Here is a 16,646-nt window from a genome sequence, read left to right on the forward strand (position 1 = left end):
ATGGTAGAAATGAAACAGCACAAGAGGTTGAAGATTCTGCTTCAGAATCAGTCTTTATCCTCCTTTTAGTCCCCTTTACATAGGATCCAAGTGGAGTAGCACAGGAGAGTGGAGAGGAGTAATACAGAATTCAGAGCTCTTTACCTGTCATTGAGGCAGCAGTAGATGATGGGGTTGTACATTGTGGAGCTCATGGCTAGCCACATGATGGCCAGGTAGACTTGTTGAATAAACTTCTCCATATAAAGGTCCGGATTGATGTAGGGCAGGAGAAAGAAGATGTGGAAGGGTAGCCAGCAGATAGCGAACGTGCAGACCACCACAATCATCATCTTGACTACCTGCCAAGAATACAACCATGCATAAAGTTATTGTGGAAATCTCCCTCTCCCTACTGTTGTCTCTTTTCTTATTTATCTTTCTTCCATTGATCCCGTGTAGGTTCCTACAGGATCTAATGATGAGAACTTACTTTGTAAATTTTTGCCATGTTTCTCACTTGGACATATTCTTTCCTTAACCTAATTGTAGCTTCACATCTCATCCCTTCTCTTCTCTCTTCTTCCTCAGTCCCATGGAAGCTCTTTTCCACAGTGATTTTCCTAAAGAGCAAGTCTGATCATATTACTGAATAATCTTCAGTGGCTCTCTATTACCTCCACAATCAAATAGAAAGTCCTTTGTTAGGTATTTAAAGTTCTATTAAGCTGCCAAGGCCCTTTCTTACCTTTCTACACAATACTTCAAAAAATTTTGAACCATCCTATACTAGATGGACTGTTGTTCCTTCCATATAACCTGCCATTTTGTATCTTTGTAATATCAGTTTTCTACATCTAAAATTCTATCCTTTACAGCTTCTGATTTTTAGAATACCTGGCTTCTTCTAAGACCTAGATCAAACTCCACCTTTCTCAGACTACCCAACAATTAAGGTCATCTCCTCTAAATTTATTTTCCACCTATTCAACATTTAATTTGTATATATTGATTTCAATATGCTGTCTTCTTCATTATAATGTAAGCATTTGAGGGCAAGGATTGCTTTTTGTTCTTTCAATTCTCGGGTGCTTGGCAAAATGGCTGGCTGGTACATAAGAAAACATTTGGTTAATGCTTGTTGATTGATTGATTGATTCTTAGCTTCCTGGACTAGCCCCAGAGAGGCTTTGTTTGAGATCATAAGAACTTACCTTACGCTTGGCAGATACTTGCTCATGATAGCGGTCAGAGGAATCCCCAGGAATCTCACTTGCCCAGAGGGTGATTCCCACCATGGTGTATGCATAACCAATCACCAACAGAGGGAGGAAGTAGATCAACACAGTCACACAGATGTGGTACCTGTAGTGAAGCAGATGGTAATTTTCATGAAACGGTAGCTTGGGAAATTTGAGAGGGAAGGATGAAGTCCACAGGTTGAGAATTGGAGACATCTTCCTTGAAAATTTATTATTTCTTAATAGGTTTGGGTTTTCAGGGTAAGACCTATGCAGGTTGACAGTATCCTTGGTGAAGTATAAGTCATTTAAGTAGCTGATACCACGTGAGAGGTAGGTAAGACACTGGTTTTGGTTCAACTCAACAAATTAATAGTTGTTTTTTTTTTTCCTTTAGTGGAAAATTGAACACAGTTTAATCAAGCTACTAAGCTTCTTATTACTAACCTAGTAACTATCTAACTCAGCCTACTAACTTCTCATTAAAGGCAATTTCCAATACTATACTTTGACCACCTCTGACTAACCTTTAGTGCTAACCCACACCAGGACAAAACCTAAAGTCCTATGATGTCTAACCATAGTAGAGAAATAATCCTGTTTAAAGTTATTTTTTTAAAAGGACACTGGGGGAAAAATAATACAGGAATAAATATAAGCCAATAACTTCACTTTCGCTACAAACTCTTATTTTTTATTTTATTTTTTATTATAGCTTTTTATGTACAAAACATATGCATGGGTAATTTTTCAACACTGACCCTTGCAAAATCTTCTGTTCCAACTCTTACCCTCCTTCCCCCAACGCTTTTCCCTAGATGGCAGGTAATCCAATACATGTTAAATATGTTAAAGTATATGTTAAATACAATAGGGAAGATCAGATTTAGAAAGAAGGTTAAAATAACCTGAGAAGAAAAAAACAGAAATGCAAGCAAACAGTAACAGAAAAAAACTCGACTTTTATTAACTAAGATGTAAATAAAGTGGTTCTCCTTTTTCTCCTAGAAAAACTCCCACCTCTTTTCATCTTCACTGTTTCAGAATATGATGAAGCCTTTAGACTCAGTCTGTCTATACAGCCTCTTACTAAGCCAACCCCTAGTATGGGCCTTGCTGGGTTTTTTTTTTAATGTTTAATCAGGTTTGTTTATGTCAAGACTTCTTCACACTGGTGCGCTGGTTTCTCTCTTTAAAGAAACATGTTTAAATGATCCCTGGGAAAGCTGTAATTGTATTTTGTATACTTCTGTGCCTGTCCTAACACCAATATTTAAAAAACATTTTTCCTTTTTCAGTTCAAAGGGGAAAATCATTTTATGTGTTTGTGCCTCTGAGTTATATAAAATTTATGTTCCAGTCTATGATAATTTTTTTAATTCAGGAAAAAAAAAGTTATTTTAGTAACTACATTTCATTCTCAATAAACTGTAGTTCCCATTTCCCTATACAAGCATGCACGTGCATGCTTGTGCATGCACATACACAAACATTTTCCTTCTAAAAGACTCACTTATTTGACAAGTCTTACAAGCTAAACATTTTAAGGCTCACTCTAAATATGTAAAAACATGTTTTTGATTACTATCATCATCAATAATATCTGACATTTATATAACATTTTGTAAAATTTACAGAACACTTTATATACATGATCTCATTCGATCTATCTAGTAATCTTATGAGTTAGGGGCTATATTATCCCCACTTTGCAGATAAGAAAAGTAAGCTCAAAGAATTTAAATGATTTTCCCAGAACCACATAGCTAATAAATGCACTATATGAATTGGAATTTGAACACAGGTCTTTCTGAGTTGAAGTCCAGAATGCTTGCCACTATGCAAGATTTCTGCAAAGTAGATTGCCCAAACCGCATCCAAATTTTACTGAAATGCAAATAGAATTCTACAAATCATTTCAGTCTCATATGAAATCTTTCCTCTTCTATAGCTCTATCCCCTATAGCTCTAACCAAAACTAATCACTTTTCTTCCTAAGTGGCAAAGAGCACTCACTGACTATATCATTTATATTGTTCCTTGATAATGCATCCACCCCTTCCTTACAGGCTTTCCTATTATATTTTCTGATTGGAATGTATAACTTCATAAGCCTAATCTTGCCATGCTCCAGGGAGTTGAGTTTAGGTGAGAGGTTATACAAAAAAGACCTTGAGGTTTAAAGGATCACAAATTAAACATGAATCAACAGTATCATATAGCAGCCAAAAAAAGATAATAGGATCTTGTTGAGGAGAAAGGAAGTAGCACTAAGAAAAGTGAAGAACCTTTATCATTTTTATTGCTGTTGTTCAGTTGTGTCTCTTTGTGACCCCATCTGGCATTTTCTTGGCAACAATACTGGAGTATTTTGACATTTTTTTCTCCAGCTTATTTTATAGGTGAGGAAACTGAGGTAAGGAGGGTAAAATGACTTGCCTAGGGTCATACAGCTAGTAAATGTCTGAAGCTAGATTTGAATTCAAGTCTTCCTGACTTTAATGTTCTATCCATTGCATCATCTAATAATGCTGAAACTCTGTCTTCCCAGAAATCAGCCAGAGTCAGGCTAATCAAAAGTCTTTATTCTTAGTCTTTTGAGGTTGCTGTCAAGAGATTAGATCTAGTAATCTCCACACCACCTTCCTCTCTCTCCACTGCCAGGAGAATGCCTCAATTTCTTCCTCTTACTCCACTTACTCATGTCACTTCCCCTTCTTTGTCCACACCCACTGATCCAACCAGCACAGAATAGTTGGGGAGGGTCGTCCTTCAAACATGTTAATAGAGAATTGTCCAGTTGGCAATTAGTCTCATGTGCTCCATTATCCAAGTGCATTTGCTTAATTCTAGCCCTTTACATAATAATCTCCCTTAACCATTTTAGACACTTAATAAATATTTGTTCAATTGATTAGAGAGTATTTACAATGTGCTGAATGATAATTCTTCTGTATTCTGCCTGAATCAGAAACATTTGGAATATTATGTTCCAAAGGCCAAAATTTTTGAAGAGCTTTAACAAGTTTGAATGTCTCAAAGACAATGACTAGCACAATGAGGGAACTTGAAGCTATGTGTAAGAAGCATCAGTTTAAAAAACTGGAGATGCTTAGTTTAGAGACAAAGAGGTGTGTGTGTATGTGTGTGTGTGTGTGTGTGTGTGTGTGTGTGTGTGTGTGTATGTGTATAAGTGAACATACATAAGGAGGTGTAGGCTGTGATAACTTTCTACAAGTATCTGGAGGAAAGTCATGTAGAAAAAAGAGATGTGACTAATTTTATTTGACTTCAGAAGGAAAAGCTAAAAATAATGTATATGAATGAAATGCAGGCAGAAAAATTTCCTCCCAATTATAACTGTCCAGAAATGGAATAAGGTGCCTTGAGAGATAGTCAATTTGTTATTCCTGGAAGTTCTTTAACTAAAGGATGGATGTATATCTAAGCCTCTGTATAAAGCATTGGGTTAAGCATTGGGGGAGATTCAAACTGAGCTCTATTCCTATCATTTTTCTTGGTGATGTTGTTATGCACAATTGTTAAAGCATGCTTCCATTTTCACATCCAGTTGAGAGGTAATCCTGGGATTTCCAAGGTTGTACCAAATATGTCTGAGCTCTGTCAGGTCCTCAATATCAAGAGAAGTGATAATAATTTTGGAACCTCAGACAAGTGGTGCTGAAAAGGCCCCTAAAGTCAACCTCATGAATTGTGATGTGAAAATAATATAAGAAATAAAGAAGTCAGATTAGCCAGGGAGATAATTAGGTCTCAGTAGTTCTCAGATGGGAGTCACTAACAATGGTAGTCTGGGAGCTTCCTGGTTTAGTATACTATTCTCAGGTACAAAGTTCAATTATTGCCTCTAACTGTGGTGCAGTTGTTAAATTGTCTCTACTCTCTAAAATTATGTCTTTGGCTTCAAATCAGGTCTATTATATCCATCCTCAGAGGACTGGTTTAGCTACATATGGAGAAACACATGAAGTTTGGCAAATAAGGGATGATTTATTTTCACACCAGTAGCTAATACATTTGACTAAAAAGGTGTATATTCAATGAACCAACAGATATTTATCAAGTACTTATTCTATGCCAAGTACCAACTTTGAGCACTAAAGATGCAAAAAAGGTGAAAAAACACAGTTCTTGTCTTTAAGGAACTAGAAATCTACTGGAATTAATGATCATAGATCTAAAGAAAAAATGACATGAACCCATCTAATACAATCTCCTCAATTTTCACTTAGTTGGTAAAGTAAAGACCTCCAAACACTCATTGTATCATCCTAGACAAGTCACTTAATTTCTCTCAGCTTCAGTTTCTTCATCTGTAAAAAGAACATAAAAACAGCATTTGCTTCACAGAATTGTAGTGAGAATCAAATGACATAAAATATATAAAGCACATTGGAAATCTCAAAGAATTATAAAATTACCATAAAAATAATTGATTTATTATTGGTGAGGAAACTAAGACCTTAGCACTGTTTCAAAGGAAGGATATGACCTTCTGAAAAATCTATGTTCTGTTTATTATATCATGCTAGCTAAAGTCATGGAAGAGTTGGAATGCCACATTGATGGATGTAATCATACACCAAAGAAATCATAGCTCTTTGGGGGGGTGGTATGTGACAAAAATGATCAGAATAGTAACAATAGAAATAATAATAAAGTTATATATTAAAGTAGAAGTCACATGTGAATTTGAGGTTCTTTCTTGTCCCTCTTCATTCTAAGTCATCAAGAGAATGCCATGTTATGCTTTTTTAAATACAATAGAAACAAATTTACTGTAGGAAGAGAAGTAATGTTGATGTCAATCAATCAACAAGCATTGCCTAAATGCCTACTATGTACAAGATACTGTGCTAGATTCTGAACCCACAAATAAAAATTTCTCCTCTCAATGAGCCTTCACTTAAATAGGAGTTTACATTCTAATTATATAGTAAGGACTAGTTAAGTGTAATATTCGCAAGGGCTCTCAATAGCATAATTTTTCTAATATGATTCTTACTTGCTTTATTAAAGCAGTTCAAAGTCTCTTCTGTCCCCAGTAATATTATATCAGCTTAGTTCAAATACAAGATGGACTTATGTATTAATAGTTAGATAACTCTCCAGTGGAGAGTTCCAATGATATGTATTTTGCTTTGTGTTGTTTAATGTTTTTATCAGTGACTAAAGGCATCCATAATATGATGATCAAATTTCCAGATGACATAAGGCTGGTAGAGATAGTTAATATACTGAGAGACAGCATCAGGATTCAAAAAGACCTTGACAACCCAGAGCATTTAGACAATAAGTTTCTTGAGGGCAGGGTCCCCACCATTTTTCATGTTGTATCCTTATGACTTTAATGCAAGTGTTTAGTAAATTCTTGTTCATAGAATTGTAGAATTCCAGAGTTGGAAAGAACCTCCTGGTCCATTAATCAATCCATAAATAATCACCATGGGATTATCCACTTTTTGCTTTATTACTTCCTCAAGTAGCTCATTTCAATTTTGGAGGAAGCAGCTGCCTTATGAAGCCAGGATATAAAAGTCATTCAACCTGTAAACATTGAGAATTAGAACCCTCATCCCAAAGTTGGCTGGAGAGCTGACATGTTGGATGATAGAATCAGAATTGTCTAATTGTCAGAAGGATTTTCCTTATGAAAAATCCAAATTTCTTTTTTTGCCTCTTTCATCCACTGATCCTAACTCTGCCCTTGGGAAGCAACTAGAACAAATCTAATATCTTCTCTTGGTGCTAGACTATCAAAATCATCATGTGTGTTTTCCTTTCCCTTCTTCCCAAGGGAAGTCTTTGGCCTGAATAATTTAAGTTTCTTTACCTAATCTTCATATGAATCACTGGACCCTACCATTCTGATTGCTCTTTTGGAAATGTCCACAATTTTATTATTCTGTTCTTCCTAAAATTCTGCATTGAGAAATCTCTGGATGTGATCTGACCAAGGCAGAGAATAGTGAGATTGTTATCATTGAATTAGTCCTGGGCCCCGTAGTTCTCTTAATACAGTTTAAAATTACCTTAGCTATTTTGTTTGCCATGTCATACTGTTGACTCACACTAAAGTTGTTCATGCTGTTGACTCACACTAAAGTTGTAGTCCATAAACAAATTGTTGTCTATCCCTCTAGTGAAGCTGCTCATTTGAAGCTAGATTTGAAATGTTACATTTATCTCTATGAAAGTTCATCTTAATTTATCCTAACATTCTAGCCTGCCAAGATCTTTTTTGATTCTTGGTTATCCCCCAATGTTCAGTTATTTTTCCAGACCTGTGGCCTCTATATACTTGATAAACATGCCCGTTGGGGCAGCAAAGGAGCTGAGTTCAAATCTGGCCTCAGATATAACACTTCCTAGCTGTGTGACCCTGGGCAAGTCACTTAACCCCAATTGGCTCAGGAAAATAAGAAAAAAAAAGAAATGAGAAAACAAGCCCATGTCTTCAATCCTGATAGGAATGTTGAACAGCATAGGGTCAAGCTGAGATCATTGGAGTATTTTACTGGAGAACTCTTCAAATGGTAGTGGAAAAATCTCTGCATTTGGAATCATAAGACCCTACTGTACTACTATCTGTCTTGGTTATTTTGGGTAGATTATAGTTGGTCTCTCTAAACCTGAGTTGCTTTATCTTAAAGTAAAAAATCTGGACCTGATGGCCTCTCAGATTCCTTCCAGTTTTAAATATATGATCCCATAATCCTAACTTTGGCACTGACCTATTTTTGGTAAATTTTTGTGTCCAATCATTCAAAAAGTTCCAGATTGACTTTACTGAATTGTCATCTATACATTCTTTTGTATTTTCCACAAGAAAAACAGAGAGTTTACCAAAAGCTTTGCTAAAATATGAGCAAACCATATCTGTGACATCCCCCAATCCACTTAATTAAACTGATTTGAAAACTCAAAGAATCAATTTACCCTTGTGCCCAGCTTCCTTGTGTACAAATGTGAAACTTCACAGGCAGCTCTGGTTGCTATTGTCAAGACAAAACAGGAAAAAGTCCTGAGAAGTATGACTAAAATGATTAAGGGGTGAAACAGCTGTCTTATGGCGCTAAGCTACAAAAATCATTCAGCTTGGAAACATGAAGACTGGAAATCTTTGTCTCAAGGGAGACCAGAGAACCATTATATTAGATGACAGAGTCAGGATTTTGAAACATCTCAGAAAATAGGAACAACTAGTCAAAACCAATACAATGAAATGTTCCAGAGAAGAAGGTAAGGAATGACACTTGGATTAAACAAAAAACAATAGCACCACTACATGGGTGAAGGTTGTGATAGAGCTTGGGGAGAATATATTTTAAAAAGCAGCCAAACAAATTTTATGTGAAAAAACCCAGGAAATTCCAGAGTAAGCTGGACTATATCAACATTGGATTTTTTCCCCACTATAAGAGTCTTTGATTCTGTCTTTTGCAAAGATGATTTTAGTAGCTATGTAAAAAAGTGGACTGGAAAGCAGAGACTGGAGGCAATGAGGGAGAACAGTTAAGGGACTCTTAGAATAGAAGGGTAGAGAGGGAATGAGTGGCAATATTAGAATTCAGAAGGAAGGTGTATTTTACCACTCAATCTTTCCATTCCCTTCAGTGCCCTCACACTCTCAGTAAGCAGCTGATGTGGCTTGGCACTGGAACAGAATAGGTGTGCTGAAGACTGAACCAGTGGTTCTAAATCCTCTCCTCTCCTATTCCTTCAATGCCCTAATGCTCACTAATCCAGGGATTTGCTGTTTATTACCCCTCTGTCACCTCATTGTTCAAGGATCAGAAATTCCACTTTCTAAAATGCCCTCAGCATTAAGGCCAAACTGGAAGGCTTATCAAAGAAAAACTTTCTAAGAACTGCCAATCTATAAAATCAAATGGGTATCAAAAAACCTGGGATAGGGGCTTATCAAACTCTTTTTCCTGATCAGAAAAAAGAATAGAATGATTGATAAAAAAAAACAACTCAACAACAGGAAAGTGCATTCCAAATAAATCAGTTTTATTATGCTCTTCAAATATTTCTTTCTAAATTTTACATTTGGACTTTTCTGAGTCTGACCTCTGGTACCAGTCAGTCAGTCAGGAATCACTTACGAAAGGTCACTGAATACTACACACTACATCGGTTCTGGGCATAAAAGAACAAAAACAAAATATTTTCTGCCTTCAAGGAGTTTACATTCTATAGCAGGAGAAAGCCTATAAATATTTAAATATGTACAAAGGAATTTTGAGGGAGTTCAACAGGAGGAAGGAAGGCACTTACACCTGAGATGATTGGAAAAGGCCTCTTGTAAAATGAAAACCTTGAAAGAAACTAGAGATTCTAAGAGGAAGAGATAAGGAATGCAATTACAGAAAACTATTTAGCATGTTGTAAAATGGCCCTGATACATGGTTACACATAAAATAATGGTAGTTGATTTTAGCTCTTAGGAATATCTTAAAAGACAAGTAATGTTTCTATAGGCAAAGATTGGGATTTGGGTTAGGATGAGAGAATGTCAGGGCTAGGAAATAGCAAATGGATTATATTCTACTTTTTAAAAAGTATAGAGGAATTCCTGGGTCATGTGAACCAAAAGATATGATTTGGCAGTTTAAAGATCATTGACAATGATCAATGACAATGATTGTTTTGGGACAATGATGAGATTGGAAGCCAAATTACACGTGATTAAAAAATAAGTGAGATGACAGAAAGTAAAGATACCTATTATGGATAACCTTCTAAAGGAGTTTTAGCTACAAAGGGGAAAAGAAATATAATATGATAGTTAATAGGGATGGAAGAATCAGAAGAGATTTTTTTTGAGAATAAGGAGACATGAGCATGTTTGTAAGGTGTAAGGATGGAGACAGTAGACAGTGAGAGACTACAGAGAAGGGATAGAATGGGGAAATCAGAGCAGACAGACTGTTGGAAGAGATGGGATATAATGGGAGCACTTTTGCAGGTAGAGGGGTTGACCTTAGTAAGGAGTAAGACTACCTCTTTGTATGAGACAGGAATAAGCAACATAATGGCAGGAAGTATCTGAGTGATATGAAATAAGAAAAAGTAGGGAAGAGGGAGCTCATGGTAAATTAACCATTTCCCCCATAAAATATGAGGAAAAATTCTCACCTGTGAAAATGGGGAGAGAGTAATCATGACAAGTTTGAGGAGGTATGAAAAGGCCAGTGAAGAGCCAAGTAAATTGACAAATAAGGCATAGTAGGATTGCCAAATAGCAAACAGTTTGTAAAATATACATTTATTGTGGATCCAGTTAGAACAGTTACATGATTTTCTTCACTCTTTGCATGATGAAATGAAGGTGACAGATGGTAGAAATAATCCAAGATTCAGACTGGTTGGGTGCAATCAGCAATATGATCAGGGGCAATAGGGATGTAAGAGAAGATGGTGTAGAGTTGAATTATTTCACCAAGGGATCAAGAAGAGGAAAAGAATAGAGAGAGGCTAGTGAAGAGAACTGAGAATATTTAACTAAATTGTTGAAGGATTAGAGGTCACAATGTAGATGAAGAATATTTGGTAAGAGAAGGCAGAGGGAAATATGGAAAACCAATAGATTGCCAAATAAAGGGATTTCAGAATTTTTGGACATAGAAATGGTGAATTTGTAGGTGGTAGCAAGATCAAAGGTATGACCATTGTGGGTGGTTAAGGAAAAGTTGAGGAGTACGCCATGGGAAGTTGGAAGTAAGTTGAGTAATTGAGTGTTAAGATGTTTGAGAGACAGTCAATATGTGTGCTGGAGTGTCCTATTATGATGATAGGAATAGGAGAAAAGAGGAAAATTGTTTGCCAGAATATTGAACTCATTGAGGGAAAGAAGAAGAGTGATTTGGAGGCCTATAAAAAAGCTACTAGGATTTTATTTGTTGATAAAAATGGATTAACTGAACCTCTAAGAAAGAGATTATTGAGTGATGAAGATAGGGAAAAAACCTGTAAGTGGCAATAGGGAACAAGAAGTTCCTAGCATTCCCACTTTGACTAATGAGGTGAGGTGAATGAATGAAAATGTAGTCAATATAGGAAAGGGTGGCCAGGGAGGCTGTGTCATTAGGAAGGAGCCATCAGAATTCTATCAGGGTTAGAGACAAAGGATGAAGAAAAATATTTAGGAAACTTGAACTATAGTTATCTTTTAAACATATTTTCAAGAGCCAACTCTGTCATCCCATTTCTATTAACCTTAGGGAAAAAATCTTCTAAATACTATTCAGGCAAGCACCTTTGCCATAAGTATCAGCATCAGAAAGAACAGAGCTCAGCTTTTTTATATACAGGTCAGTTCAATTAACACTTTAACCTATAACATTTATTTAAAATGTTAGAGACCAAAAGAAATTGGATATAATATATTAAGAAAATGAGGGCACAAACTCAATTATATTAGCACCAAAAGTGGCAAGAGACTAAAAATAAGATCAGGCAATACATTTAGCAAAATTATACTATTGTTTTATGATGATATAGAAAAGACATTGGAAGGGAATCAGAAAAAATTATAGAATCTCTGAGTAGGAAGGGATCCACAGATATTATCTAGTTCACAATAAATAAATCCCCCTCTACAACATCCTGAATAAGTGTTTATGTATCCTTTGACCAAAGACCTCCAGTGGTAAGAAACTCACTACCTGTTTTCCCCCTCCCTTCCAGATTAGGGCAATTTCAGTTGTTAGGAATTTTTTATTTATATTAAGTCACTGAAACTATAATTTTGAAACTATATCCTAATGGACCTTTCAACGTACTGCTCTCCAGAGTCTTCTGTTCACCTCATCTGTAACCTAAGGGTTCCAATATAAGTTTTTTTTTTTTTTTACATCTTTTTATCTCCAGTTGAATTGAGAGAGAAGCACAAGGTTATTTATTTTCTCTCTTTTTAATAGGAATTCTTAACTTAGGAGTTCATGTATTTTTTTTAAAAAGTATTTATAACAATATTTTAATATAGTTGGTTTCCTTTGAAATCCTATATATTTTGTTTTATGTAATTTAAAATATCTTTCCTAGAATGGCTCCATAGGCTTTACTTGCTTGTAAAAAGAGACCATTATCCAAAAAAGGATTAAGAACCCATGTTTTGAAACTAGGCATTGACCAATACTTAACATCTTATATCCAGATGAGATCAAACGGCTTCATAATTTAGATGTAAAGAGTAACACTATAAGCAAATGAATATAACAAGAGATAGTCTACCTCTGAGATCTGTGGAGAAGGAAGGAATTTATGACCAAAGAAACAGAGAATATTATGAAACGCAAAATGGATAATTTTGATTGTATTAGTTTTTACAAACAAAACTAGTGCACCAAGATTAGAAGAAAAGCAGAAAACTGGCAGAAAAATTTTATATCCAAGGATTCTGATAAAGGCCTCATTTCCAAAAAATAGAGAACTGATTCAAGTTTATAAGAATACAAGCCATTCTCCAATTGATAAATGACCAATTTCAGACAAAGAAAAAAAAACATTTCTAGTCTTATGAAAAATGCTCTAAATCATTAGTGATTAAAGAAATGCAAATTAAGACAACTTTGAGGTACCACCTCATACCTCTCAGATTATTTATGACAGGAAAAGATAATGATAAATGATGGAGGTTTGTGGAAAAACTGGGACACTAAATACATAAATGTTGGTGGAGTTGTGAACTGCTCTAATCATTCTGGAGAGCAATTTGGAATTATGCCCAAAGGACTATTAAACTGTGCATACCTTTGGCCCAGTAGTGTTTCTACTGGGTCTGCATCCCAAAGAGATCATAAAAAGAGAGAAGGATCCACATAGGCAAAAATATTTCTAACAGCCCTTTTTGTTGTGGCTAGGAACTGGAAACTGAGTGGATGCTCATCAGTTGGGGAATGGCAAAATAGACTATGATATATGAATGTTATGGAATATTATTCTGTAAGAAACAATCATCAGAATGATTTCAGAGAAGCCTGGAGAGACTTATATAAACTGATGCTAAGTGAATAGAACCAAGAGATCATTGTACACAGCAACAGCAAGTTTATATGATGTTCAACTCTGATGCATGTGGCTCCTTTCAATAATGAGGTGATTCAGGCCATTTCTAATAGACTAAGTCCAGAGAGAGCCATCTGCATCCAGAAAGAAGACTCTGGGAACTGAATGTGGATCACAAGATATTTTTATCACCATTTTTGTTGTTTGCTTGCTTTTTTTCTTTCTAATTTTTTTGTGCAGCATGATAAATGTGGAAATATGTGTAGAAGAATTGCATATGTTTAACATATGTTGAATTACTTGCTGTCTAGGGGAGGTGGTGGGGAAAAGTGAAAGAAAAAAATGTGGAACACAAAGTTTTGCTACAGTGAATGTTGAAAACTATCTATGCATGTATTTTGAAAATAAAAAGTTAGCATTAAAAAAAGGACCCTATCTTTGTAAAATCTTCCTAAACACATATCATTTAATCTCTGCTAGAAGACTGAAGCAACTCCATTTATTCTAAAAGAGCCTATTTTACTTTAAAGTTTTCTCCTCTATGGCCAAGCAAAAGAATTCTAATCTCTCTTTCACTTAATAACCTTTCAAATTCTTGAGATCCTGTCCTTCTTTAATCTTACCATCTTTAAGTTAAACACCCCTAATTTATTTTATTAATATTCATATAACTCAAATTTGAATTCTCTGTCCTTCTGGTCCTATTCCTCCAAACATGTGCTATTTTGTCATTACTAAGTTCTCATTACATTACATTATCATTACTAAGATGTGGCAGAATACAACCAGAAATTCGGTATAACTTTAGACTTAGGGGTAGACTCTGTCTGTGGTAGATACAAATTTCATAGTCTCTCTCTGAATTGCTTCTGGAATGGTTCTTGTTGTATTAATCTCTTCCCCATCATACAGCACAAGAATAGCTTTATCCAAAGACAGTGTCTCTTCTTTAATCTCTGTATACTTTATTTCTGCCCAAGGGCATCCTTCTAAGATGATTCTTACAGAACCCTTGACTTATTTCCAAAACCGGAAATGGCTCATTTCTTTTTCAAGTGGTTCAGAAGGCCATACTCTGAGAAATGGACCAGGATAAAAATTCCTGCTACTTATACCCATCTAAATGCACTGGAGCAGAACTATGTCCTTGACCTTATTGCTCTTGGGCTTTTCCATGTCTGTAATTTATAAGAAATTGTTGAAGATGCCCATATGAATATATAAAAATTTAAAAACTGATGTAGGTCTGTGAAATTTCAACTCTGAAATAATCATTCTAAGAAAGGGATGCTGCAGTGTTTTCTTTCTTTCTTTCTTTTTTTAAGGAATGGATACATAATAATATTTATATTCCAAACATTAGTATTGACTTTACCATTATATACTTTATATCCATCATGTAATATAATTACCATATCATCAAAGGATGTTGAATTATTAGCATTCCTATTCTACAAATTCATAAACTGAGGTTCAGAGAGATTAAGTGATTTACCTTGAGTTATATAACTCGTAATTGGTATAGTCAGATCTTAAAATGCAGTGTACTGCCTAAATGATGATGATTACAAATTAATCAATACACATTTATTAAGTATCTACTGTGTTAGGCACCAGAATTACAAATACAAAGAAGGAAACAATCCCTATTCCCAAGGAGCTTACATTTTTTTTTCAAGGAGATAACAAATACATAAATAATAAAAAACATATATGGAATATATTTGGGAATATATATGGAAAAAACTACAAGGTAGTTAAGGTAATTAAATCTGGAACAATTCAAGAATATAATATTTTATCTTACCTTTGTTCTTTTTCTTTCCATAACTATTGATGTTCAAATGAGGTATAATAGAAAGAATACTGGATAGGCCTGTAGTAAGAAGGTTCAAGTCCATGTTTCTTCTCTGAAACTAGATACATTGCTCGACAAGTAATTTAAATTCTCTCAGTCTCAATTTTCCTATTTATAACATAGAGATAATAATACCACTACTTTTTCTTTTGGGGCTTTTGTGAGAAAAATAATTTGTACTCATTGTGCTATAGGAATAAAAGTTATTATTATTGCAAAGAATTATAAGTACAATAAACTTTAGAGACTGGTCCAATGTATCATTCATTGTAGGAATCACATCTATTGAATCCTTAACAGATGGTTGTATAGCTTTTACTTGAATAAGTCCAGTGACAGGAAGCTTATTATATAAAGATTCAATTCAGCAATTACTGTCTGCCACATCTAGAGCATTCACAAAGTATACCATTACCTTTTTGAACAGCTTCAATTGGTAGTGAGTATTGATGAAATTGGCTTCTATTTAACTTCCATTTAACTTCCACAACCTGGTCATAGTCCTGACCTTCAGATATGTAAAGATATCTGTTCCCAGATTAGCTTTCAAATACCTGAAAATGCTATGATATCCTTTCCAAGGTATATAAATTGAAGTTTAAGGAATATGGTAAAGTCATCTGAGTTTAAGACATGGCTCTTATATTAATTTAGTTAGTTATGTTTGTACAAGTGATTTTATGTGCTCGGGCTTTACTTTTCATATCTATAAAAGGACTACAACATCTGAATTTTGCCCCATATTCTTGTCTCATAATTTCATGTAAAATATTATTATTATTAAATGAACTTCTTATATTTCATGTCTTTGTCTATAATATAAGATCGGATGAGATGATCATTCTGAGCTCTGCTTTTATTGTGCAGGGTCACATTACTCAACCTAGATTATTATAAGAATATCTGCTCACCATATCACTTAAAAAACAGCCCATATCTTAACAGTATGTGACCCTGAACTGCTGCTGACTCTTCTGATGAAAGGCAAGACTTGGTCAGGAGAGTATAAGTAATCTTAAGTTGATTAGAATATCAAATTCATGAGAAAAGCATGGAAAAGTAGCATGGTTAGGTGGTAGAGGTCAAGAGGCTTTAATTTTACTGGATAGTCAATAGGAAAATATTGAGAGGTCTGAAAGAAAAAGAATGGCATAATCAAAGGATTAATTTGGTAGAAATAAAGTATGGATTAGAGGAGATAATGAATAGATGTAGAAAGACTTGTCAGATATATAACCTACATTTTAATTCTTATAATCTCAAGGAATGGAAAGGAGAGGAGAAAGAGAGTAGTTTTTGGAACTAAATTTAAAATAAACCAACAAATGTTAAAAATGTTTTTTTACATGTAGTTGGGGGAAAACAAAATATAATATTTATGTGATATATGTGTGTGTATTCATAATACATATGGAAGACTTGTTAGGGGCTATTGTGATAGTTTAGATATGATGGCCATCCCAATGTGGTTCTAATGGGAATAGAGTGAGTTAATTGGTAATAATTTAATTAATGATACTTGGTAGCTGAAT

General features: G+C 34.8%; 1 protein-coding gene across 1 annotated transcript in view; it reads right to left on the bottom strand.

Moving 5' to 3' along the window:
* The window catches only part of TACR1 (tachykinin receptor 1), a 163,581-nt gene that overhangs the window by 13,486 nt on the left and 133,449 nt on the right, over positions 1-16,646 (bottom strand). Inside the window, exons 3-4 of the mRNA XM_074287205.1 lie at positions 1,194-1,344; positions 145-341 (exon numbers count right to left, since the gene is read on the bottom strand). Of these exons, the coding sequence (XP_074143306.1) occupies positions 145-341; positions 1,194-1,344 (348 nt within the window). The remainder of the gene's footprint in view (positions 1-144; positions 342-1,193; positions 1,345-16,646) is intronic.

Source organism: Sminthopsis crassicaudata, chromosome 2 (genome assembly GCF_048593235.1).
Source record: "Sminthopsis crassicaudata isolate SCR6 chromosome 2, ASM4859323v1, whole genome shotgun sequence".
Classification (NCBI taxonomy): Eukaryota; Metazoa; Chordata; class Mammalia; order Dasyuromorphia; family Dasyuridae; genus Sminthopsis; species Sminthopsis crassicaudata.